The 24,496-nt window shown below is 30.1% G+C and overlaps 2 protein-coding genes across 5 annotated transcripts; both read right to left on the reverse strand.

Annotated features, from left to right (window-relative positions):
* Nucleotides 1–1,786: 1,786 nt before the first annotated feature.
* Nucleotides 1,787–12,572, reverse strand: LOC146539486 (clavesin-1-like). Of its 2 annotated transcripts, XM_085208418.1 has the most exons (9): nt 12,507–12,572; nt 12,194–12,275; nt 8,607–8,732; nt 7,673–7,759; nt 6,496–6,661; nt 3,721–3,967; nt 3,507–3,617; nt 2,394–2,527; nt 1,787–1,952 (listed from the first exon to the last, which is right to left on the reverse strand). In XM_085208418.1, exons 4-9 carry the CDS (start codon nt 7,749–7,751, stop codon nt 1,841–1,843), a joined length of 849 nt encoding a protein of 282 aa, XP_085064544.1. In that variant the 5' UTR covers nt 7,752–7,759; nt 8,607–8,732; nt 12,194–12,275; nt 12,507–12,572; the 3' UTR covers nt 1,787–1,840. The 2 variants fall into 2 exon arrangements, with proteins under 2 accessions (XP_085064544.1, XP_085064543.1); XM_085208417.1 differs by having other exon boundaries at nt 12,194–12,565.
* A 1,226-nt stretch (nt 12,573–13,798) lies between these two features.
* On the reverse strand, nt 13,799–23,519 carry LOC146539487 (alpha-tocopherol transfer protein-like). 3 transcript variants are annotated; one of them, XM_085208432.1, is made up of 7 exons: nt 23,370–23,519; nt 20,826–20,913; nt 17,011–17,170; nt 16,263–16,512; nt 15,476–15,586; nt 15,194–15,330; nt 13,799–14,535 (listed from the first exon to the last, which is right to left on the reverse strand). In XM_085208432.1, exons 2-7 carry the CDS (start codon nt 20,908–20,910, stop codon nt 14,436–14,438), a joined length of 843 nt encoding a protein of 280 aa, XP_085064558.1. In that variant the 5' UTR covers nt 20,911–20,913; nt 23,370–23,519; the 3' UTR covers nt 13,799–14,435. The 3 variants fall into 3 exon arrangements, with proteins under 3 accessions (XP_085064558.1, XP_085064556.1, XP_085064559.1); XM_085208430.1 differs by having other exon boundaries at nt 23,366–23,517; XM_085208433.1 differs by having other exon boundaries at nt 23,391–23,509.
* Between the last annotated feature and the right edge of the window lie 977 nt (nt 23,520–24,496).

A 24,496-nucleotide genomic window follows, 5' to 3' on the forward strand; every position in this document is an offset into this window, starting at 1 on the left:
AATAATAATAAATATTTCATTTCATCGAGTGGGATTCAAACAAATAAGCTGTAGCGTTTACATTGTTATATTTTGGTCGTAAAAATTGTCGTATTTAATAGAAAAATGTATAGTTATTTTATATCTGTCTAGGCCAGTTCCTATCCTCTATTTTCTGCTCAGTTTTAGAAACATTGTTAAATGGCGGAATTCAACGCCACGCACCAGAACAATTAAATGAAACTAATTATTAATAAAAAAAATTAAAAATAATAATTCTACCAAGTGGGAATCGAACCCAAAACCGTCAAACGCTGTACCATTACGCCACAGCAACCTCAAATGTTGTTATCATTGTTTTATTAAATAAATTTATTTTATTATTGTACATTCATTTCGACATCAGTTACAACAGCACTGGAAGATGACCTCATGATATAAAACACATGTCAGTAATAAAGCATATCGTTATAATCAACTGCACGTATATTACTTATCTAAGTACTTAAACCTAATATAATATAGTTCCAACGTTTTTTTTTATTTTTTTGACAAAATATCTCTCTCTGGAGCCCTCGCCACCCACCTGGACCCATGTTCCACCTTCAGGAAATTATTTTTTTATATATTTTTTAAAGTTACTCTGTATCCCGCTCACAGCAGGATAGATACAGGGAACCTGTTAAAACACTTCGTTCCATATTTTCCATCGAAATCTGAGGGCATTGTATGTGGACTGGCACCATAGCGACGAAAATGTCCTCGAGTGGAAACATTTAAATGTATTTTTTATATTAATTTATTTTTAAAAATGTAAAACTTATTTCCTTTTGGTAATAAAGGAGATATATTCCAAATATAAAAATTCTAAGGCTCTAATTATTTCTCAAACGATATTTAACTCGAGCGTTTGAACTAACGCTTATTAAAGCTGCTTCACAAATCACTATTAAATACACGCAATCTTTATAAATAAACAGGTTGGTAAAGCAAGAAATCTAGTTTTACTTTCATTTTAACTCAATTGCTAAAGATTTTCTTGAAAATTGTAGTTAATTGGTTTACTTATATGTAATTGTTATCTATGTTGTTCTCGACAGATTTTGATACCCACGCCAATAACTGTGTAATTTTTCCTTTAAGGTCATAGGATAGTAGGCTCTTTTAGTCATACAAGGTTGTAGATAATGACACTTGAAGAGATTCAGGTTCGCTTATATGATAAATTTCAAGATTCCAATTTATTTATTTTTGTAATATTTTTAAAGTGTTATTATACACTTGGAAAAAAAAAATAGTTTTCTAGAAACGTATAAAAAATCGCCTCTTGGAAACCGTCCAAGCTCTTTGACCACTAAGCCGACGTAGCTTGATGAGAACATCAAGCTGTTGGCGTTAATGGCATTATTTCCTTTAATAAACTATACGTACATTTAGGTAAATTATGCATACGCATGAATACCATTTGAATATAGAGGATACTTATATAGGTGTTGGTACTAGGTAGAATATATTTATTGAAACAAAAGAAAATTATTAAAATAAACAATTAGTTTACATTTTGGACGAATTTTAAAGGATTATATTGATATTATGAAGAAGTTTTGTTATTATGAAGAACTTTTAATATGAGTTGAGGAAGAAGGCAAAACTAATGTAAAATTAAAACAAATAGGATAACGACTATTTAACATGTATAAAAATGTACATGTTAATTATTCTTATAAGATTACAAAGATTTTTTTCAATATACTGACAATTTATTTTTGATAATATAAATACAGATTTAAATAAATAAAAACGGAAATGTTCGTAAGAAAATATATATTTTTTGTACAATAGAAAATTTTTCATTAAATATCTAATCAATAGCTAAAGTTCTAAAGGAGCCATTCATAGAGTTATCAACGTTCTTCTGTTTAGGTTTTTTCAGCAAATCCGCCTTCCATGCATTATCGTTCAGGTAGAATTTCCTGAAAGAAGAAAGAAATACTTTTATACTAGGGTTACAGATTAGAATATATTCTAACAATTGCAATACTATAAAAATTGGTCATGGCATTGACAGCATACCTACTCCAGTTGGAGGAACTAATTATTTTCATTTCTCTTCTCCAATGCGGACAATTTGCTGCGTTTAGCTCCACCAAACAACATACAATATCTATTTTTGGCGAAATGTGAAAATTAAATTTTCTTAACACTAGGTCATTTATACCTAACCAGCTATTGGAGGAATAAAGCGTAAAGAAAAAAAAATAAGACATATAAAGACACTCCCTCCTTGACAAACGTCTCGTACTAATTGATACTAAAAAATCTCGAGTTTTACAGACCAATTACTAACACTACTGAGTTCCATTGTAAGTTAGAAATTCAAAAATTTATTAAACATATTTCTGTATCAGGCTTACCTAAAATCAATTATTTGTTGGCGCTGACCCCTATCAAATTCAACCAAACTTATAGCCTCCCCCCCATATTCTATGGGCAAATATTTTTTATCCACGAACTGGTGTAGGCTTTCAACGTTCGTATAAATATGGATCTGAAACGAAAACAATGAACCAGGAATTAATGTCTGTAAAGAAATGAAGAAAATATGATAAATTTATGAACTGTGTAAAAACTATTTTAAAATGTTATATCAAGAATGATAATTTCTACATCGGCCAACATTTTCCTACGTATTTGAATTTATCAGCTTTTTTTAACAGCTTTTACTAGTAGGCAGAGAGATCCTAGTGTGAAGAGACTCTCTCCCTATTTTCCACAGAGCTCGCTTGAGTGGGGAATAAACCCACAAACAACCATTCGCGTTCACAATCACACACTTGTACCCTACGCCACGACTGGCCTCTGGTATTTGATTTTAAAATTGGTTTTATATTTTCCTTATATTATTTATTCTGTTTATGAAATATTTGGAAGTGCGTCAACTTAAAAAAAATAATGCACATTTTAAAACAAATAAACGACAAGTAGTTTTAATAATTTACAACAAGTTCTATACATCCGCAAAAGATAATAAAATCTGGTTATGTAATTTTTTTTTTTTTTATGTAAATATCGAGGGTTAAACGTACAAATAAAAGAGCTTCATAATTCGCTTTGAATTTTTGCAAGCTTTTGTTTACTTATAGACAAATGTGGGTAATTCATATTTAAAATGTGGTGACATTTTCTGATGGTTATTTTTAGGGTTCCGTAGCTAAAAAGGAAAAGATTTTATAGGATTATATGTTATATGTGACCTTATAGGATTATATGTTATATGTCTGTCCGTCTATCAAGACCTCGATCTTTGTAAATCTAAAATAAATAAAATTTATTGCTATACATATGAAGACAGATAAAGATTATTATAAGTTCATATATTATAGATTATTTCACAAATTTGAGTTTGTCAACTTTAAGCATTTGAACTTCCCGCCAATCTACAATCCGGTAGTTGGAAGGGAACCCTCGAATACAAAGCCGAGTCTGATTCGTACTCGACCGATTTTTTATTTAATAGTAATACGTACAATTTCAATAACTTCAGCTGGAAATATTGATTTTATAAGTCCATATATCTTTTCATAATATGAAGGAGCGTTTATACCGACGACTTTCTTCACACGCACTGGCATCGATTCCTGTAAAGCATTAAAAATACACTAAAACCATATAGATAAATATTTTTAAATAAAAAATCGTTTAAATTGAAATAAAATGGCTAAATATATAGCAAAAACATACCAATAAGTAAACAATAAAATCTTTTAAGTATTGAATATTGATTTTCGGTATCATTTTCAAAGAAATCCACGACATATCGATAATAATATAGTGTTCGTCCGCAAAGTGGGGGTAGTGTTTGACCCACACGTCGTTGTGTATTGATATGGTTTTCAAGAAATCATAAAAGTTAAAATTCTCCGTCGCTGGGTCATCATATTTGAATATTATCATTTCTTTGCCATCGAATGGATATGTTCCTACAAACCTGTAATAAAAAACAGCATTAGTAAATTATTATAAGTTCAGGAGATGAGTTTTGAGAGATTAATATAAGTTGACATTTCTTTTAACATCCATATTTATTTCCAATAATAATAGATTTTTATCTAAAATATAGTATAAAAGATTAGTATTTTTTTATTTTTGACAATTGTTAACATGAAAAGTAAATCATTGGTGTATAGTCGGAGTCTCGAAAATACATAAAGTCAAATTGAAATAATTTACCTACATTATAAACAAAATATAGAAATAAAAGAAACACTAAATTTTAAGGGAAGATTGCAAAAATACAGTGATAGATTTTCTCATATATCTCCCATATACAGACAGCGATGAGTTACATGCTTAGTTTTTGGAACGTCAAATAATAAACCATAAATAATAATATACTAAAGTTACTATCTCCTGAGAAGAACTGGCGCAAGAAACGAGAAGGGAATTTTCCTTTTTTTCTATATAAAAAAATACCTATGCATATAAACACAGTACAGTGTAATCACCCATAAATAATAGCAGTCCAACGCGTTACATTGTCAGCATTGTTTAATTATACGTCTCTATAATTACAAGCCTTAATTATATAACTATGTAATTAAGGTTTTAAGTAAGGTTAAGATTATTTACAGATTTTTTTTTTCTAGAACTATATATAAAAACGTCATAAAAAACAGAGTATATTTATACACAGATATAACTAGGTATGTATATAATTATTTATTTTTATTTTAATCTTAGGGCAGTATCTGGGAATTGATATCTTTGTGTAGGCTTTGTTTGATATCACTATACTTAGCAGGGTAGGACACCTCGTTTCCATTAAATCACTTCCGTTCTCCAATTTCCGCGAGCTCAACGCCGTATTTTTTCTCAACACCACAACGAAAAATATTAAATATTTCACTTCCTGGATTGAGAATCAAACTCACAACCTGTCGCTTTTACACTCACACGCTAATGCCGCTACGCCACAAATGGCGTCAATAGTTCACTTATTTATAATTTATACATAATTATATGATTAAAAATAAAACAACGTACAAACGTCAAATGTTGATCAAATTATTTAAGACTATATACATACTAAACAGGCCCACCTCTGTAACCTGCGTCTAAATTACTCTTAATTTTCAACATGCATAATTTACATGTAATTTAAATAATAATTTATTAATAATATATAATTTACGCTTTTCGGTCTCCGCATTGCAAAATATTTTAGATTATCTAGCAGGAAGTTTAATAAAATATACAGTACATAACACCAAAACAAAAAAAGTTAAAAAAAATTAATTAGCTTGACGCTGATCTTCCGCACACAGCAGTGTAGATAGAGAGAGATCTTAGTATTAAGAAACTCCGCTTCCCATTTTCCAACGAATTCTGAAAACTTTACCTATCAATGTAAGATATTGTTTTTAAAATTATAATGTTGTTAGATCACAAAAATAATCCAGATAAGAAATTAATAAATGTATAGTACAAGCGGTCATATCCGCGAGCACGTCGCTAGTTTTGAATAAAATATTAAATATTTCGTTTCATTGAGCGGTAATCGAACGGACGATGGCCTCAAAGTAGATATATATAATTAAAGCTATATTATATATGGTTTGTTAAACTCAAATAAAGACTTCGCGTACCTAATATAATTACCTTTTTGTAGTAAAATTAACAATTTATACACATGCAAACAATTATATATATTTAATACATAAATATATATAAAATAAACATTAATATATAATTTATAGATCATAAAAATAATGTCGTAACTATATAATCAGCTTCGATGGTTGCCTTTAATTTATTAATAATATTTAAAATAATAATAATAAAATGTTTTATAAATGCAATGTGTTTTGAAGAAGATTCAATGAGCAATAAATTATAAAAATATAAAAGTAACTGTCGATAATAATTTAAACTGTAATATTCTCAAAATCATTAAGTCTGTTTGTTAAATATGTTAAAAAGATTAAATAATATTAAATTGTAAACATGGCTCATCTAGATATATGGTAAAACATTTGATTGTTAAACGCAATAGTTGTAGGTTCGATCCCCCCTCGGGGGAACGAAATCTTCAATTTTCCCACTTTGATAAAACGGCGGTAAGTCAATGATTTCGTCACTTTGGTAACAAGACAAAACGCGGCGTTAATTACCACTACTCAACACAGAGTATCTTAACACTAGGTTCCCTTTGCCTATCCTGCTGCGTGCGGGATACAACATGAAGCTCAACACGCAATGTCTCCAAAATAGACCGGAAAGTGGAGTATGGATTATTCTCAGTACTAGGTTTTGTCTGTCTCTAACCTGTTTTATGCGAGACAAAAGGTAAATGTGAAAAAAAGTAAAAAGAGTATATAATAGAGACATAGTGGGGCTTTCCACTCCATATGAAATGCTTTCAGAATTCGGAAGAAAATGGGAAACGAAAGTGTATTAACACTACGTTCCCAGGTTCCCTCTGCCAAGCGTGAAAATAAATAAATATGTAATACATACGAGTGATCCAGCATCTGTTTTATATTGGGTAGCAGAGGGTCTCTGGAGATGTACACTTCGGACATATGAGCACGTGTTACACAAAACTTATCAATACATCTCTTAGTCGCCTCCAGACTGAAGTAACAGCTGTGCAGGAACCTCATGAGTAGGTGATCTTCTGAACCTGAAAAATTAAATTTTATTAACGTAAATACCTACAAGTAGTAAAAGTAGTAAAAGTAATTCTTTGAGGTGTTCCTATGTTGCTAAGTAGGCAGAGACAGCCTAGTGTTTAAAGTCTCCGCTCCACGCCTTCTGCCTAAAGGCATTGCGTGTTGAGTGGCGGAACTCAACGCCGCGCTTTTGCCTAGGTTTAACAGTTATTAATAATTAAATGAATAGAGTTTTTTTAAACTGACACACAGTTTACATTACTCCAAAAAAAAACAAATCACAATTAAATTTAATTAAGAAAACGTACAAAACATTAAATCCTTTATTATATCTGCATTTAATTTTTGTGTGAATTTGCAATACGTATAAACAATACTACTTATCATTTACTTTTTATTATAATTTAAACGGAAAATTACTGGCACAGTATCTAAATTTAGTATAATAGGTATATACTATATATATAAAGTTTTACATAAATACCTGCTGCCCTTAACATATCAAATTTTATTTTTATTTATTTCGACGTAGATTATTTATATTGCAAACTCAGAGTTTGACCGTTAACGAGGTTTTTTTTTGTTTATTTTGGTTTCTTAATTTATAAGCTAATTTTTGAAATTATCACATTTTTTATATATATAAAATGCATTAATTACATAAATGATGTAGGTTTTTATATGAAGAATAATAATATAATTGAAAATATTATTAAATGTTTAAAAATTATCATTCTTGTCCCCATTTCACGCGGTTGACTTGTATACCTATACAAGTACTATACTTGTTGACCGTACTGTAGTACGGTCAACAAGTCTTGGCCGCCCTAAAATTAGATTTTATGAACTTTTGTGCAATATTCAATCGGGAAAAATATAATGAATAATAAGATAAGTCATAAAATCATTTAGAACTAACTACCTTAAGAACGGCCAAGACTTGTTGGTCGTACTGTACCTAAATACAATTAAATGTAAATATATATAGTAAAGTATTGTATTATATGTAACTTAAAACTTACCGATGTCTTCGGGTATATGAGATTCCTTTGACATCCATTCCTTGATAGCAATCAAGTCTTGCTTGTAGTCGTGCGGCATTTTTAGTACTAGAAATAAATAATAATAAAAAATATTATAAGATTTTCAATTTTTTAACTTAAAAAAAAATATATTTTTTATTAGTGTTAACATTAGAAACACACAACACTAAAGTATTTAGCTTCTCTAATATTTTAACAGTTAACTCAGGCCATTGCCATTACGAGTACTCTCGTTAAAAATGATTAGCAATCCACTATCCATTTTCCACCAAATTATGGTGCTATTGTCGAATGACGGAACACAACGCCGTGTTTTTCCTCCACACCAGAGTGAAGATATTAAAATATTTAATATTTCATTTTCTTGAGAGGGAATCAAAGCCAAATCTAAACATAAATAAAGAAGCAATTTATTTTTAAATAAAATTAAAAAAAAACAGTCGAATTGATAACCTCCTTTTCTTACAGAAGTCGATTAAAAAATACATTTTTTCAATATAATTATTTACAATTACGTTACATTACTTTTCTCATACATATTGTATTCATAGTTCAACCTAAAGAATATTTGGCATGTATATATAGAATAGAATATAATAGAAAAAACTTTATTGCACACAAATATAACATATAACAGAAAAAGAAACAATATATTTTTATAAAATGTATGCAAAGGCGGCCTTATTGCTTTAAGCAATCTCTTCTAGGCAACCCTTGTAAAATAACGGACTTAAAAGAAAGAAATGGGAATAACGTTATAGTGCAAAATAAAAAACAGTAATAAAATAATAATGAATATACACACATACACATATAAATATATATATATAATGTACATACACATCTACATAATAATAATATAATATCTACATATAATCCTATAAATATAATATAAACAAAAAAAATAACTTACCTTACTGACTTGTCAGTTGATCTTTGTTTTAGTCCGCCGCGATCTCGCACTAGTGCCCGTCGACGAGGATATCCTATCGTATACTGAAGAACATGCAGGCAGCACTGGTGGTTTGAAGTTTTTTTCCTATAATAAATTGGTGTCATCAGATGTCAATTTAGAAGTGACAGAAAACATTTAAGGTGATTTAATATTTATTGTTCGTTTGTGATATTCATCAATTCGTGGCTTCTTTCCTTCTAATTGGGATTTGACAAATTTATTTTATAGATATTCATTTTTTTTATTTTCATTATGCTCTAACAAAGATAGTGTTATTATTGGTAGTGGCGAAACGGTAATGTTTTTATTTATTTTAAAATATATTTTGCTAAATATGATAAAATTAAAAAAAAAACAACATTATTGTTAATATAATATTAATAGTTTTTTAATGCCTTATCATATAGCAATATTATTAAAATATATTATAATAATTACAAATTCCTTAAAGTACCTCAGTACGTTTTATGTAATTCCATTTTACCTTGTAAGTTATTAGAATGTCAGTCTGCCAGTCTTTTCGCACTGATAGGTAATTATGGCGATTTATAAATTTAAATTAAAATAGCTTTAAACGAAAAACTTAATTGAGATAAACCTATATTCAAGAATTGTTTATACTACCCACATAATGATTATTCGTTTAAAATACCTCTATTTACAATTTGGTTATATATAAATGGTACCTTAGATATCAATTGAGTTTTTCTATATCGTCCTTGTTGAACTAAATGTGAATAAATAAAAATAAAAATCACAACAATATTAGGCAAGAAATCTAAAACTAAGTTAATCCACTGACAAGTTTTCAATCAAATCTATTCGTATCTTAAATTATTTTAATAGATTTTTATAATCATATAGATACTTCTCAAGAAGACAGCGGGAACCCGCTGGATTCAAAGGGCGCAGGACCGGGTGGAGTGGCGAGCATTGGGGGAGGCCTATGTCCAGCAGTGGACTTTACAAGGCTGATGGACGGATAGATACTTAAAATTATTAAAATATAACGTAGGTAAAATAAAAAAAATAGTGTTAAGACATTCCGGTCTCCACTTTCCGTCGACCATCAACACCGGGCTTTTGCCAACGCATTGATGATTAAAATACATAAGTTAGTCAATTATTAATATTTTATTAATAATTGAATTAATATTTTATTATTAATTCATTATTGAATTAATAATTTAATATTTTATTTATAAAGCGTGATAATAGGAGATTTTGCATAAATTAAAGATAATTACTTTATTGTTTGCAGGGTTTATTTTTCTTATTATTATTATTAATCAAGTAAATAAAATGCATTTTCGTAATTCTGTAATTACTATAGATATTAATGAAACACAATATATAAAAACAAGAGTTATTGTCCCCCATTCAACTTTTTTGCTTTGCCCCCCAACCCCCCCATTCGCTTTGCTCACTGTGACGTCAAAATAATACAACTCTTTTGTAGAACAACCGCTGCCAAAAAGGCCGTCGAGGCGCAGCGGCACAAGGTGTGACTGTAACGCGACGGTTGTGGATGGGTTGAGTGGGGACTCAAGGAAGTGAAATATTTATTTACGTTTATATTTCCATTTCTTCGCTCTGGTGCCGAGGCAAAGCGCGGCGTTGAGTTCTGCCACTCAACACGCAATGCCCTACAGAATTCAGCAGAAAGTGAGGAACTGAGTGTCTTAACATTGGGTTCCCTCTGCCTACTCTGCTGTGTGCGGGAAACAGCGTGAAGCTGATTTGATTTTTTTTAATTTTTAAGAACAAGGATGTTACTTATATATTATTAATATTCCGTTTCATAGCACTTCTCTAGTGCTTCCTCGCACATTACATATTTAATTTTATACTACCTCATTATAATAAGTCGCACATTTTTTTTATATATTACAATTCAAATGGGGAACGAAACTAGCATTCTTGTCGCTATTTCACGAATTCATAATATACTATACGAAAGTTAAGAATAAATATTATATGGTATTTTAAAAATGTTATCAATCTTTACTTGCTTCGCATGATTCAATGAAAATATGTAATTAAGAATTGTGTATAATACTCATTTACAAGATAACTTCATAGTATTCGTAACTCGTACTAAAAGCATAGTACCTTGACAAAATTAACATAATTTAATATAGCCTATACTCAGCCTACAGCCTTTCTCGATAAATGAACATTTATATAAAAAATATTTTTTCAATTCAAGCAGTTCATTGGTTCCTGAAATTAGCGTGTTATTAGATAAAGTATGTAAACTAGTTGGACAAAAAAACTTACTTGCTTCTCTCAGCCTATCTCTCTTTATTTGCTTTTTTTTATTGTTAGCTTCACGTTGAATCCCGCATATAACAACGTAGACAAAGGAAGCTTAGTGTTAAAACACTTTGTTTTCCACACATCGCCAAATTTACGAGGCATTATTTGTGTGTTGTCTTACAGGGAGCAAAATGAAAATACATAATTCGTTAACCCGGGAAACGAACCCATAACCGTCCCGCCTACAATCAGACGCTGTGTAAATATAACAATAATAACTCGGGATCTAGTTCCAACCACCCAAATATTAATTAATTTAATATAAAACTATACGTTTGCAACTTTAACTCAAGAGTTTATGTTTATACTAGCGGCCCGCTCGCGGTTTCACCCGCGTGAACTATGTTATTATTAATTTCTGTCTCCATGGCTACGTCCTAGTGACGTCTATGCAAAATTTGAGACTCCTAGCATTTGTAGTAACGAAGTTTCATACAAACTTTCAACCCCAAAAACAACCCCTTAGAAATCGAATATTGCAAATTCCCGTCTTAGCGAGCACCTACGTCCTATAAGTAACTCCTATGCAGAATTTGAGATTTCTAGCACATGTAGTTTCTGAGATTTCGTGATGAGTGAGTGACCTTTCGATTTTATATATATAGATAAGCAAAAAGTGACTATTATTTTTATCATTGATCTAAAGGACATTTATCTTTATAAAGTAATGTAAAATAATAATAAAATAATTTACACTGTCATTTATAATGTACTAGCGGCCCGCTCGCGGTTTCACCGTGAACTATGTTATTATTAATTTCGGTCTCCATGACTACGTCCTAGTGACGTCTATGCAAAATTTGAGACTCCTAGCATTTGTAGTAACGAAGTTTCATACAAACTTCAAACCCCAAAAACAACTCCTTAGAAATCGAATAAAACACTCAACTCAGCTTCACGCTGTATCCCTGACATAGCAGGGTAGGCAAAGGGAACCAAGTGTTAAGACACTCCGTTCCCTTGATATAGCTAATATTTAAGGTTCCTTGGGGAGTACAAGGGAGCAATGAAAGGCGATATTTCGGAATTGTTATAGAACCGGGAAAAAACTACATCCACGCAAATGAATTTCGAGACTATCTAATAATAATATAATTACAATTGTATTTATCCAAGGTTAAATTTAATAATTCAATAAATTAATTATTAATTGCTTATAATTTTTTTGTAATATCTATATTACTTTATTAAATCGATTATTATATGCTTGTTAATTTGGTACTTACAAAGGCACTGGAATGATGAGTAGGTAGTTCAGTTCAGTTCTTTAGTTATGGCGCTTGAAACATGCCAGTTGAATACAAATCACTTCGTCAATGTCACATTGAAAAACAAAACACAAAGGGGATATTTCAAATATTATTTAATTAAAAAAAATCAGCTTCACGCTGTATCCCGCGCACAGCAGGGTAGGCAGAGTAAACCTAAAGCTAGGACACTCCGTTCCCCACTTTTAATAATAAAATAAATTATTAATATTAATATTATTTAATAGACTTTTAAAATGAAACTATGTCACGAATATAACATAATATCTACCTTACAATTATTTTTATTAAATATCTATTTTTTTTCTTTGTGGTCGTAGGCGTGTTGTACGAGCAACATTTGCGTGTATACTAATACTAAAATAGAAAAAAGATAATGTTCAATAAGCTAACTTATTTTTGTGAAGGCCGTTTAAGCTACTTGTGCGTTTAAGCCATAGGTATATTAAATATTGGTGTTAAACAAGTTTGTAATCAATTGAATTATTTTTTATTGATTTTGAATATTAGATTATGCATTTAATAAAAGTAGTTTCTAATACATTCCTTGAAACAATTATTAGATATATATCATAGGCGAATTTTCGCAAAATCCTAGTAACTATTTTAATAATAATATTGGAAGAAGACATTAGAGAACAACAAAATTGAGCCTTGTTGGTAAAGGCGTCAAAAGCGGAACAAAAGTGTCTTAGTGGAGAATGGAATATATTACCACTAAGTTAAAGAAACATACGAAGACGAACTAATTGCTCTAAGTTCGACATAGCTATTTTTTACCATCAGGCACCAAATAAAATATTAACCTAATAGGATAAGTCAAGTATAAGCTTGGAAGTACACTAACTTGCAAATAAAATGAAGTCTGTACGTCAAAAAAAATTATCGAGTTGAAATTTAGAGTTTGAAGTTTATTCCGAGTGAACAAAGAACTCGGCACACATACAGATCTTCAATTCTTTTGTCGATAAAATCGAGAACGATTTCAACAATCAACATTTAACTTGGCTTTAATTTTAAATTTATGTTTTCAATGGGATATTTAATATTTACATAAATATATACAAATAAGTGGCCTCTCACTGATATTTTCCCTTTTGAATTATAATTTGAATTTAGAACAACTGTTGTTTTTGTATTGTCCACAGTATTACATTGTTGGAAGACGTAAGTTGAAATGTTGAGAAATGATATAAAATTATAAATTATGACGAATGTAAAACTTAATAAATTATATTTATTTATTTATTTTGTTTGTGAAGTATATTATTTATTACTAGATAATGTCGTAGGAACATTGAAAATTATACTGAAAATATACTGACTACGTCGATTACAATAATACTATTAATATATGTAGATAGACCCACGCTGTAGGTTCGATTTTCACTCGTGTGCAGTTGGAATGAAACATTTTATATTTTCATAACCTCTTATTATTTCCTTATTGTTGAATATGATTAATAAAATGACAAGAAATAAGCATATAGACATTATTAATATCAAAACAGATAATTATTTCAGACATTTAAAAGCAAGATGGAGTCAATTAAAAAACCTTGATTATAAAATGTAATTTTATTTTTACCTTGTATAAAATTTTAAATATTTAGAAAAAATATATAAAAGTTTCAGTACAGTTTAAATTTGAGAAACAATGAGGAAGTTCACAGTTTTTTTATTAAATAGTAAATAAAATAAAATAGCACGATAATTGAAGAAATTATAACACTTTTAAATAATTAACAAAAATAAAAGTATTACATCACATTACCCGTACTATGAAAGTTCCTTATGTATTAAAATAGAGTAGACAAAAACAAATAGTAACTTTAGATTTTAAAAAATTAACCATTTCCTACCTACCAATAATGAGAACAACCACAATATATAAATTTATAAAATTATTAACAAAAATATTTCTGTTTATAATAATTGAAACTTTAATTAATTGGGAAATAAAACGTTAATCCTAAAAATATATAATGAATCCTAATTATTTTGCATAAGACTTAAACAAAAACAGTATTATAAATATCAACATTTAGCCATTTTTGTATAATTCCTTAATTACTAGGTTTATCCTTCTTATTATCATAAAAATGTAATTTATTTTTCATATTATCGCTTTGTCATTATAATTTGACAAATAATTGTAAACACAAAATTGAACCTATGATATTGTTTTTAAATGTTAACATTAATCGATGGCAAGTGTTCTAAATGATCCAATTTCAGTAGACGCTTCGTTTTTATTTTTCGCTACATTTTTCCATAGATGTTCATCTATTAATTTTTCTCTGTAACAAAATTTTCAATTAATTAATATGTTTATAGTATTTGTATATTTGAGTAATTGTTAGAAATCATCCATAAACCAGGGCGGCAAAGAGAAACTAATGCGTAAGGTAAAAGGTAAATCTGAGCGATGAATGCTTTGGGTTCGCTTCAAGACTATTCTTAATAAGAGTGCTCTTGATATGTTGGCACACGTCGGCAAACGTCAACACAGCTGTGCGTTTGGCCGTACACAATGCAGTGTTAGTACCGACGTTATTATACGAATAAAATAAAGATGAATGAAGTTTGGGTAATCGATTCTGCAATGAAGAGTACACAGAATATACAGTCACAGTGAGGCTGAAGAACGTGCTCAACTGGTTTCGGCACGACGAACGAGGTGAGTGATGAAAGAATAGCCAAAAGATTTATGAAGTAAATGTGAATGATAAGGGAGGTAGGAAGAGACCTCGGTTGACTTTCGAAAACACATATACAAAGATACTAGCGGAAGGTCAAGTACAAAGCATGATTATTCTCCGAAGGGTATGTATGAAGAGGTTGATTAAAGGGGACGAGGCGAAAGAGGTATGTAGAGACCGTAGCGTCTGGCGTAACGTTCTCTCTTGCTCCTTGTCCCCTAGGAATACTGCATAAAGCTAAAAGAAAATGACATACCGATTTCTAGAAATAAGCGCATCGATATCCTTCCTTAATTCTGCCATTGGAGGCCTAGAACCGCCATAATCCGCAGGTAAGTCTTCTTTCCTTATATATTGAAATAAAGTTTCAGAATTTGGCGGATGAAAGTGTATCTGCAATGAAATAAATTTAATGATGAGGCCGTAGTAGCGTAGGAGTACAAACGTACATAAACAGGTTAAATTTCTATATATATAATATTTTAAGATTTTTAAAAGAAACCGACAAAATATACTATTTAAATATATATCCACTCACCAATTCCGTTATTTGTTTTGTTATGAACGGCTTCATAACGGCATAAATTTTGTCAATGAAAGATGGCGCATTCACGACGTGCACTTGTTTTAGGCGGATCGGCAATGCGTTCTAGAAAAAAAAAATACTGTTATATATAAGTACTGAGGCTAACATGGTATAGGGAAACGGTTGTGGTTTGGAATTCCTTTCGGAAGTGAAGCTTTTGTGAAAAATATAATTATTTACATTTCTCATTTCGGACGGAAAGTTACATAATATTTACACTCTGTTCTCTGCGTTTCATCAGCAAAGGGAAAAAAGTGTAAAGCTAAAACAAAATATATTAGTTATGTTAAAGAATATTTGAACATTAAAAAATTGGAGTCTGCCATTCTTAATTATCTTCTGTAAGAATTTCTGTTAAGATCAAAATTATTATTGTCTAATAATTTAATTCAAATAATAAAATGTTAAGTGCAAGATAAGTCTTGCTTAGTGGGTTTTTTTAATTACCGTAAAGTTAACATTTTGATACAATAACAATAATAGCGATTCTCACGTGGGAGATCAATAAAAAATATTTTTATTGCTCTTAATTAAAATCTCATAGTAAATTTTAATTTACAACTTGCCGACATACATTTTGGCAAATTAGTTTAATTGTTTATTGTTAATTTACTTATTCACTTAATTATTTTCGTTGGATGGAGGTACCGTGGTAGCGATCCATGGGGGGGCCTAGCCCAACAGTGGACTACACTGATATGATGAAGATGACGATTTAATTACCTTATATTTTACTTACTTCCTGATATTTCGCCATCTTTCTGGCTGCTGAGAGATTCAATTTGGTTAAAAATTTTAAAGTTAGATCTTTCACATCCATTAAAACTATATCTTCTTCGGGTAAATCCACTGCCTCAATGAATCGACAGTCAGTTGTGAGGAAAAAGAGTTTGGCATCTGATATGTAGTCGTAGTTGTCCAAACCCGGATCATTTATTTGATACAACCACAAACATCGATTGCTTGACATCGAAATTTGACCAATATTTCTGAAAAACAAAAAAAATATAGATGTATTATAAGCATGCATTGTAGCGACTAATGTCCAATAAAAACGTAAGTTTATAATATTGACATTTAAAACGTATACGTAGACCTAGGGTCCGGGTCTAGGATGAGAAGGGATAGGTTGTAAAGGTAAGAGCCAAATAGCCTACGGCTCCAAAATTAGTCAATCTGTCAATGTGTTACCCTACTCTCTGTGCACCACAAGGATCTCTAGACCACAAGGATCTCTGTGTGATGTTAGATTTTAATTTTTGCTGGCATTTCATGTAGATATCTTCTTTATCTGTACACCTTTGCCGCATTTTAGCAGGGTAAGTAGAGAGACTCTAACGTTGAGAACCATTCTCTACTTTCTGCTTTCTTTCTAGAGGACTTTAACATCGCACTTTACATGTACAACGAGAAAAATTATCAGCGTTCCTTTGAGTAGGGAGCAAACTTGCAACGACAGTGTGTTTAAAAAATGACATAAAACTTACATAATTTTTAATATCTTTTGCATGTGAGCTGATTGAGGGTCTCTATTCGTTAGAAGATCCGTACAATTTCCTCTGATGGAGAAGAACATTTCCACTGTCGTCTTCGCCTTCTCCAGATCATAGTAGCAGCTGTGCGCGAAGCGTAGTATGAGCTTATCATCTGTAAACAATTATAACATTTTTTTTAAATAATCTTCTATAAAGAAGATTAATTCTATTATATATTTTTATTTTTGTTCTTAAAAACCAATAACTAACATACATAATATGTATGACTCATGACTTATATAAAGTATAAACAGACGAGAGCAACCGCGCAAATGAAAAAATAGATTGATTGATTGATTGATTTCTCGAAATATGGCGTTTCGAGCAATGAAAAAATATATGCTTAAAATAATATTTGCTTCATATATTTGATTTATACAGTCACATTGAAGATATTTACATAGTTACGAGCTGTAATAAATAAATAAACTTCTTAAAATACGTTTAAATATAATTAAAAAAACTAGAAAAAAAAAAATGTCTAACTGAATGTACTAATCTCAGGAACTATAGAAACAATGTAAATTTCTTGAGGAATATTATTTATTTGTTTTTATATAAATATAAAACCACTGTACCTGCGGTTAGAGTTATCACGGGCAGTTAGAGTGTCATAGTGTATTATATGTATTACCATATTAAACAAGAAATCTAGTCTAGTAAAAACAACAGAAATTCATGAGGCCGTCCTTTCCCAAGGGCACGGAGTGTGATTGTAACGGGATGGTTGTGAGTTCGATATCCACTCGAGGGAATGAATTATTATTTCTTAATATTTCTTTTCTCCGGCACTAAGCTAAAAGTCCGGCATTGAATTCCGCCACTCAATACGCATTGCCTGGAGAATTCCGCGAAAAGTGGGGAATGTAGTTTCTTAACGTAACTTAACACTGGGTTCCCTCTGCCTACCCAGCTGTGAGCGGTTTGAATGATGAAGCTGATTTTATTTACTACATCATAACGACTACTACGTTATGCTATAACTATACTATTAATTAAATGTATTAAAAACATATTAAAGAAAGACTATAAAAGTTAAAAGACTTTCTAATATGACAGGAAACCAATATTAACTAAAGTAAATCATGGAAATATATTTTGTAACAGTCATGTCGGTGTATCTACCTAGTGGTCTACCACCAACATTTAATTTAAACACTACTTCCGTCGCGGAGAATATAAAATTGCTATTTATAAATCGTTTTATTTGCGTCATTGCAATGGTTTTTCATTATTTTCAACGTATTATGCAATTAAGTACTATGATTTAAAGGATATTGTAATCAGTGATTATATAAATATAGCTGTTCAAACGGACGTTCTTCTGTAAGCCGCTATTTGCCGTTGATTTAGCCCGTTGATATGACTATACATATTAGAAAACCCGTTGACGTGTGTAATAATACGCGTTGCCATAGCAACGTGTGTCACTATAAATACAAAAGTGTATAGGTATATTAATAAATGTATGATAGGATAAGAATATATATTATATTTATTTTTTAGAAGAAACTAGAACTTAGTGTTAAGACACTCCGTTCCCATTAAGACACTTCCGTTCCCCATTTTCCGCCTAATTCTGGAGGTATTGCGTGTATATTTGCGGAACATACCGCCGCACTTTCTTTCAATACCAGAGTGAAAAAAAGATAACAAAATATTTCAATTCTCCCTATCTTTCTGTCGCTTTTACAGTCACACGCTTGTGTATGCGCCACAAACTGTATATTATTATATTTTTTATTAAATTAATGTATTTTTTATGCATCATTTAAACTATACTTGCGCCAAATTCTTTATTACTACTTAATTTACATAATTCTTTATGAACGTCAGATAACGGAAGGAAGTAACAAGCCACCTTGAAAATAATTATTTACCTATTCGTGACTTAATAAATACATGCTAGTGTCACATATTTAAATTTTATATATTGAATCATTCAGGGCCAGGGGCCATATTTTCCTGTTATATTAAAAGCTATTTTCTTTCAGGCTCACGCTGTATCCCGCAAATAGCATGGTAGAAGGAACCTAATGTTAAGTTCCAACCGTTCCCCGAATTTCCGCCGAATTTTCGATAGCTCGCCGCTTTTTTTCATTTGGAAAATACAAGGCAAACCAGCGTTTAACCGGGTTAAAAAGAACAGAGTGAATTATCACTGCACTACTTTGCGTATTAAGGAAGATGCCTGATAACAAATGTAGGTACTTCTTACAAAAATGTAATATAATTTAGTTTGTTTTAATATCAAAACAATTATATTTTAATTAGGATTATTTTTATTCAGAATACATCAAGGCTGGCTTTAAATTGTTCCATTTTTTAAACACAATGTATCTAAACAAATTCTGTAAATTATATGATAATAAATGTTCTTGATATAAATAATAGACAATATTTTGTAACAATGTAAACAATCTATTTAAGATAACATTTAAGTAGGTTAGTATCGTTAACAATTATAAATACCTACACATAGTACGGGAGATACTGTAGGAGCGCTATAATTTAAATATTATGTATAGTAATTCTATTTCATAATATTTAAAATTTGTATTTTAAACTGAAAATATTGATAAAATACTTTTATAATATTTGATAGTCCGTCAGGTATCAATCTAAGATGATGATGATTTCTCGATATATGGCGTTTCGAGCGTGCCAGTTGAGCACAATTCATTTCGCCAATGTCACGTTGTATGGAAAACATCAATCTACATATACAGGATGGAAGTGTCAGCCCCATTTAAATGAAACCAGTTTTAACTACTCTATAAAACCCTAATATAATTCAGAAAATAATTAATTCCCAAAAATGAAAAAGTTATTTTTTCAAACAAAATAAATAATAAAATTATCGTTTTAAAATAAAACGCTATTTGTAAAGCATAACATAGGCACGCACACACTTACCTGTCAAAGCGGCAACGTGGCACACGTATGTGTGCGTCACACATATATGGATAAAAATCGTGAAATGAAAAAAAATCGTACATATAAACTGTTGAGGTACCTTGAATAATTTCTTTAGCTCTGTGTTTAAAATATTTTACCCTATATGCAGTTTCAGTAAAAGAAACGTTGCCTCTTCCACCCTGTATACATCCTACATACGTTATATCTAACACCGTACAATACAAAAATGATTGCAAAGCCGATAACTGACGATAACTTGTTGTAAATAAATTACGTAGATAATAAATTACTTGTAAATTTTCCGATAAATCGATCACAATTCCGAATAAATTAAAAAAAATCGGTGAAGTACAAGCCGGAGTCGGCCACCGGGGGTTCCGTATCAATTTCTTTATGTCTTTATTCATATTTGTGCTGGGAACGTGACTTGTAAAGTCGGGTAAATTTTAAGTTTACGTGCGTGTAGGAAATGAATTAGAAATAAAACGACGCGACGCCACGGTCCCAACGTATAAACGGACATGTCAAATAAAAGTTCATCTTGCTTTAAAAAAAATAAAATTATAAATATTATTAAGCAGTATCGACATAATTTTATTTCAATTTGAATACTCTTTTGAAAAGCCCGTTTAATAATAATTAGTGACCGTCGATAAGCTCTTGTGTTTTAATTTTTCGTATTTTTTCTTTTACTTGAAGTAACTCTCTTCCCAAATTTCATAATTCAAAGTCCATGACAACTTTTTTTTTCTACTGGAAAGCATACCCTACATGTGCAGGACTACTTGCTGCTACTTATAGAGCATAAAAAGCATAAACTTATGAAGATAGAAAAAGTGTACAAATACCTAAGTCTTTTGGTAGATGTGGTTGCCGATTTATCCACTCCTTGAGTTCCTCGAAACATTTCATGTGCTCTGGATTGGACGCCATTTTCTGTAAGTAATTAATATAAAGAAATGAATAAAGTTTAAATAAAATATTAAAGAAAATAAAATGCATTAAAATTTTTAATGATAATGAGCGTCAAAAATAATCTTGATAATGCAATTTCCTGAAATTATGATGGTTCTTATCTCTGAATTATGGCAAGTAATTTCCTGCGATTATAAAATAATGCAATAATTGAAAATTGTTGTTTGGCAACAGACAACTTATTTAGGTTTGTAACTTTGTACAATAAAAGGAATAATACCAAATATTTCAAAATTATTAAAAACACTTTAATTCACACATTTTAGAAAGGACAGAATCAATCTAGGTAACATAAGTAGAATAAAGTATCTTTTTTTATCAGCTTCACGCTGTATCCCGCAAATAGCAGGGTAGGCAGAGGGAACCCAGTGTTAAGACACTCCGTTCCCCACTTTCCGCCGAACTCAAAGCCGCGCTTTGAGAAGAATCTTAAGTACTCTATAAAATTTCTAGGCTATCTATATCTATATAGCACTCAATGAATGACGTCCGCGGTACGACAAAATGTCCCGACCCTAATATTTCTTACGACTTCAGAGATCGCGAGCAAGAGGCTAGGTCACGACCTCCATTAAAAAACAAGGAAGCTTATTCTTATCTTATATATTATATACTAAACATACGAGTATATTTTTACTTTTGAAATTAATTTAGATGTAAATATAATTATAATTTCATTAATCACAGTACTAATTTATATTATTTTAAAGTATCTGTCGATTTTCTTTCTAATCATTAAAAAGATATTTATAGCACATTTGTACCTTTTTTATTTTATTTTACCTAAACAATTACAGGAAATTTTAAATGAATAAAACATTCTTATACTTATTCGACGGTTTAATTAATTTAAAATTCACATGGACGGACACATACAGGATAGAGCGTGAAGAAGAAAAAAAACAAAAAGAAATAAACAATGTAAACAAAAATGTATCAGTCTTTTTAACTATGATATATATTTATTACTTACCTATATATATTATATATTTATTACTTAAAAAAAAATTATACAGAATTATTTCTTATTGTTCCAATTCCATTAAAAAAAACAAAATTACAATTATCAATTGTTATAAAACCGAGACAAAAAGATTTACATGTGAATCTGTAAATTTAAGAAACATATTCCTCAGATGTAAATAAGTAACATGTTTTATAGTATTATTATTGGCGTTTCTAGAGCGATTTTCTAGGGGGGACAGGTCGAACTGTTCTTTTATTAGTAAAAATTTTGAGGAGGGCCAAATTATTCTAGGGTGCCTTAAAAATTTGTAATAAAATTGTAGTTGCAATATAAACATATTGCAACTACAAATTTATTACAATAATTATAAAATGGAGAAAAAAATAGAAAAAAAAAATTTTTTTTGGACCAAAAAGAATCCAAATGTAATATGGATCCCTAATAGTTAATCTATTATTTACTTTTGTATTCATATTTATTTTTGCAACTACGTGAACACGTACGTAACTAATGATTTTCCTGTATGCGACAATATTGTTTGCATATTATTGATAGCCTTGTAAATTACTAAACTGTATCTTTAGTTTAGCTAACGCGGCGTTGAGTTCTGCCACTCAACACGCAATGCCTCCATAATTTGGCAGGAAGTGGGGAACGGAGTGTCTTAACACTATGTTCCCTCTGTCTATATGAATGATTTATTTATCTTTAGACCTTCTTAATAAACTCAGATTTTATTACAGTTAATAAGTCGTGTCAATGTCGTTATAAATCACACAAAAGTTTAAACCTTAATTTTTTATTAAGTTATTAGGTACCTTCGAGCTTTAAAAATATTCAAAGCCACAGCCTAGTAACTACTACATGAGAAAAATAATGTATATAATTTAAAAAATAATTTAATCGTGAGAAATAATTAGCAAGAAAAATAATGGACAGGCTACATCCTTGTCGGGATATACGAAAATCAGATAGCAGTTTCTACTTAAATCATTTTATTACTTGAGACGATCACGTTTTGGTTGGAAACAGGTTCTATGATTTAATCATTTTAAGTCATTGTCATGTGGCTTTAATATGTTTAGTCATTTAAAAAATATTTTAAGTGAAAAAAAATAAAAATGTAATAACACAGCCTTCACAATATAAAAATATATTTCTATTTAAAAAAAATTAAAAAAAAAAACTATTATTAAGTGGGTACTTGATGAATTTAATTAAAAATCAAACTCTTTATATATTTTAAATTACAACCGATTGAACCTTGAAAATAATAAATCGCAACAATTTATCTACAATAGAGTAGCACTTATCAATGATAATAAAACCATACTAATAAAAACAAAAATGACATAAAGTGCTAAAAACTGTAAACGTAACTTTTACGACAATAAAACTGTAACACGAAGAAAATTATCTAAAAATAGTATATCAGATTAGAGTTACCTACTGAAAAACAAGATACACTTACTTTGCACTCAAAAATCTCACAGTAAGATTAAATTTATTTATTTAATAAATTAATATAAAAAATTCTCCACGCGTCCGTGCACCGGGCCGGTACACATAGCACTGTGTTGAACCGTTTGATTAAACCTTGAATCGGACGAATGTATTCGTCGCAAGAGTCGCTCGTATTGTTTCCTCTCGGCGATCTACATGGAAATTATTGTAACAACTTTCAAAATGTAAAACTACCTAATATATATTTTTTCAGCTTCACGCTGTATCCCGCACATAGCAGGGTAAGCAGAGGGAACCTAGTGTTAAGAATTTCTGTCGAATTCTGAAGGCATTGCGTGTTGAGTGGCAGAACTCAACGCCGCGCTTTTGCCTCGATAACAGAGCGAAGAAATGAAAATATTAAACGTAAATAAATATTATACTTCCCCGAGTGGGGATCGAACCCACAACCGTCGCGTTACAGTCACACCCTTGTGCCGCTGCGCCACGACGGCCTCAATTAATTTATGATACTGATGAGAGGCCTATAAATAACACATACTTTCATAATCTACAATACAATACAATACAATATCCTTTATTGCACAAAAACAACAAAATTTTACACAATTTATATACAAAATTAACAAAAACATGTACAATAAGGCGGCCTTATCGCTTGAAGCGATCTCTTCCAGGCAACCTTTGGTTGTTGGAATTGTATAAAAAAAGAAGGTGGTGGGTGGTGCATTAAATTATAACATAAGGAATTTAATAACAATAATAATATAAATAAATAAATATATATATAATTAATATACACTAAAATACACTAAATAAATAACACATACATATACGTAGATAAATATATATTACTATACAGTGAAATAAACATAATAAATAAATAATACATATATTATATATAGTATTTAAAGATTTGTAAAAAAATTTTGATGCTAAAAACAAAGGCTAAAATTATATATTTAAACAACATTTCTTTAATGAAGTTTTAAATTTTTGTAAGCTTTTGGCACGTCTGATTTCAATTGGTAAGGAATTCCATAGTTGGGCAGCTTTAATAGTATAGGAATTAGACAGAAAAGAAGAATAGTGAAGAGGAATTTCAAGTAATAG

Source organism: Heliconius melpomene, chromosome 4 (assembly GCF_056956725.1).
Source record: "Heliconius melpomene rosina isolate 202511_hmr_F chromosome 4, ASM5695672v1, whole genome shotgun sequence".
Lineage (NCBI taxonomy): Eukaryota > Metazoa > Arthropoda > Insecta > Lepidoptera > Nymphalidae > Heliconius > Heliconius melpomene.

What these genes read in the sequence shown, in the direction of transcription:
- LOC146539486 (XM_085208418.1), bottom strand. Translation starts at nt 7,751, where the DNA reads ATGCCGCACGACTACAAGCAAGACTTGATTGCTATCAAGGAATGGATG. An exon ending in AAACAGATGCTGGATCACTC is followed by an intron (nt 3,968 to 6,495) that starts GTATGTATTACA and finishes TTTTTATTACAG; the next exon opens with GTTTGTAGGAACATATCCAT. An exon ending in CAGCTGAAGTTATTGAAATT is followed by an intron (nt 2,528 to 3,506) that starts GTACGTATTACT and finishes TTTTCGTTTCAG; the next exon opens with ATCCATATTTATACGAACGT.
- LOC146539487 (XM_085208432.1), bottom strand. Translation starts at nt 20,910, where the DNA reads ATGGCGTCCAATCCAGAGCACATGAAATGTTTCGAGGAACTCAAGGAG. An exon ending in CAAAAGATATTAAAAATTAT is followed by an intron (nt 16,513 to 17,010) that starts GTAAGTTTTATG and finishes TTTGTTTTTCAG; the next exon opens with AAATATTGGTCAAATTTCGA. An exon ending in CAAAACAAATAACGGAATTG is followed by an intron (nt 15,331 to 15,475) that starts GTGAGTGGATAT and finishes ATTTCATTGCAG; the next exon opens with ATACACTTTCATCCGCCAAA.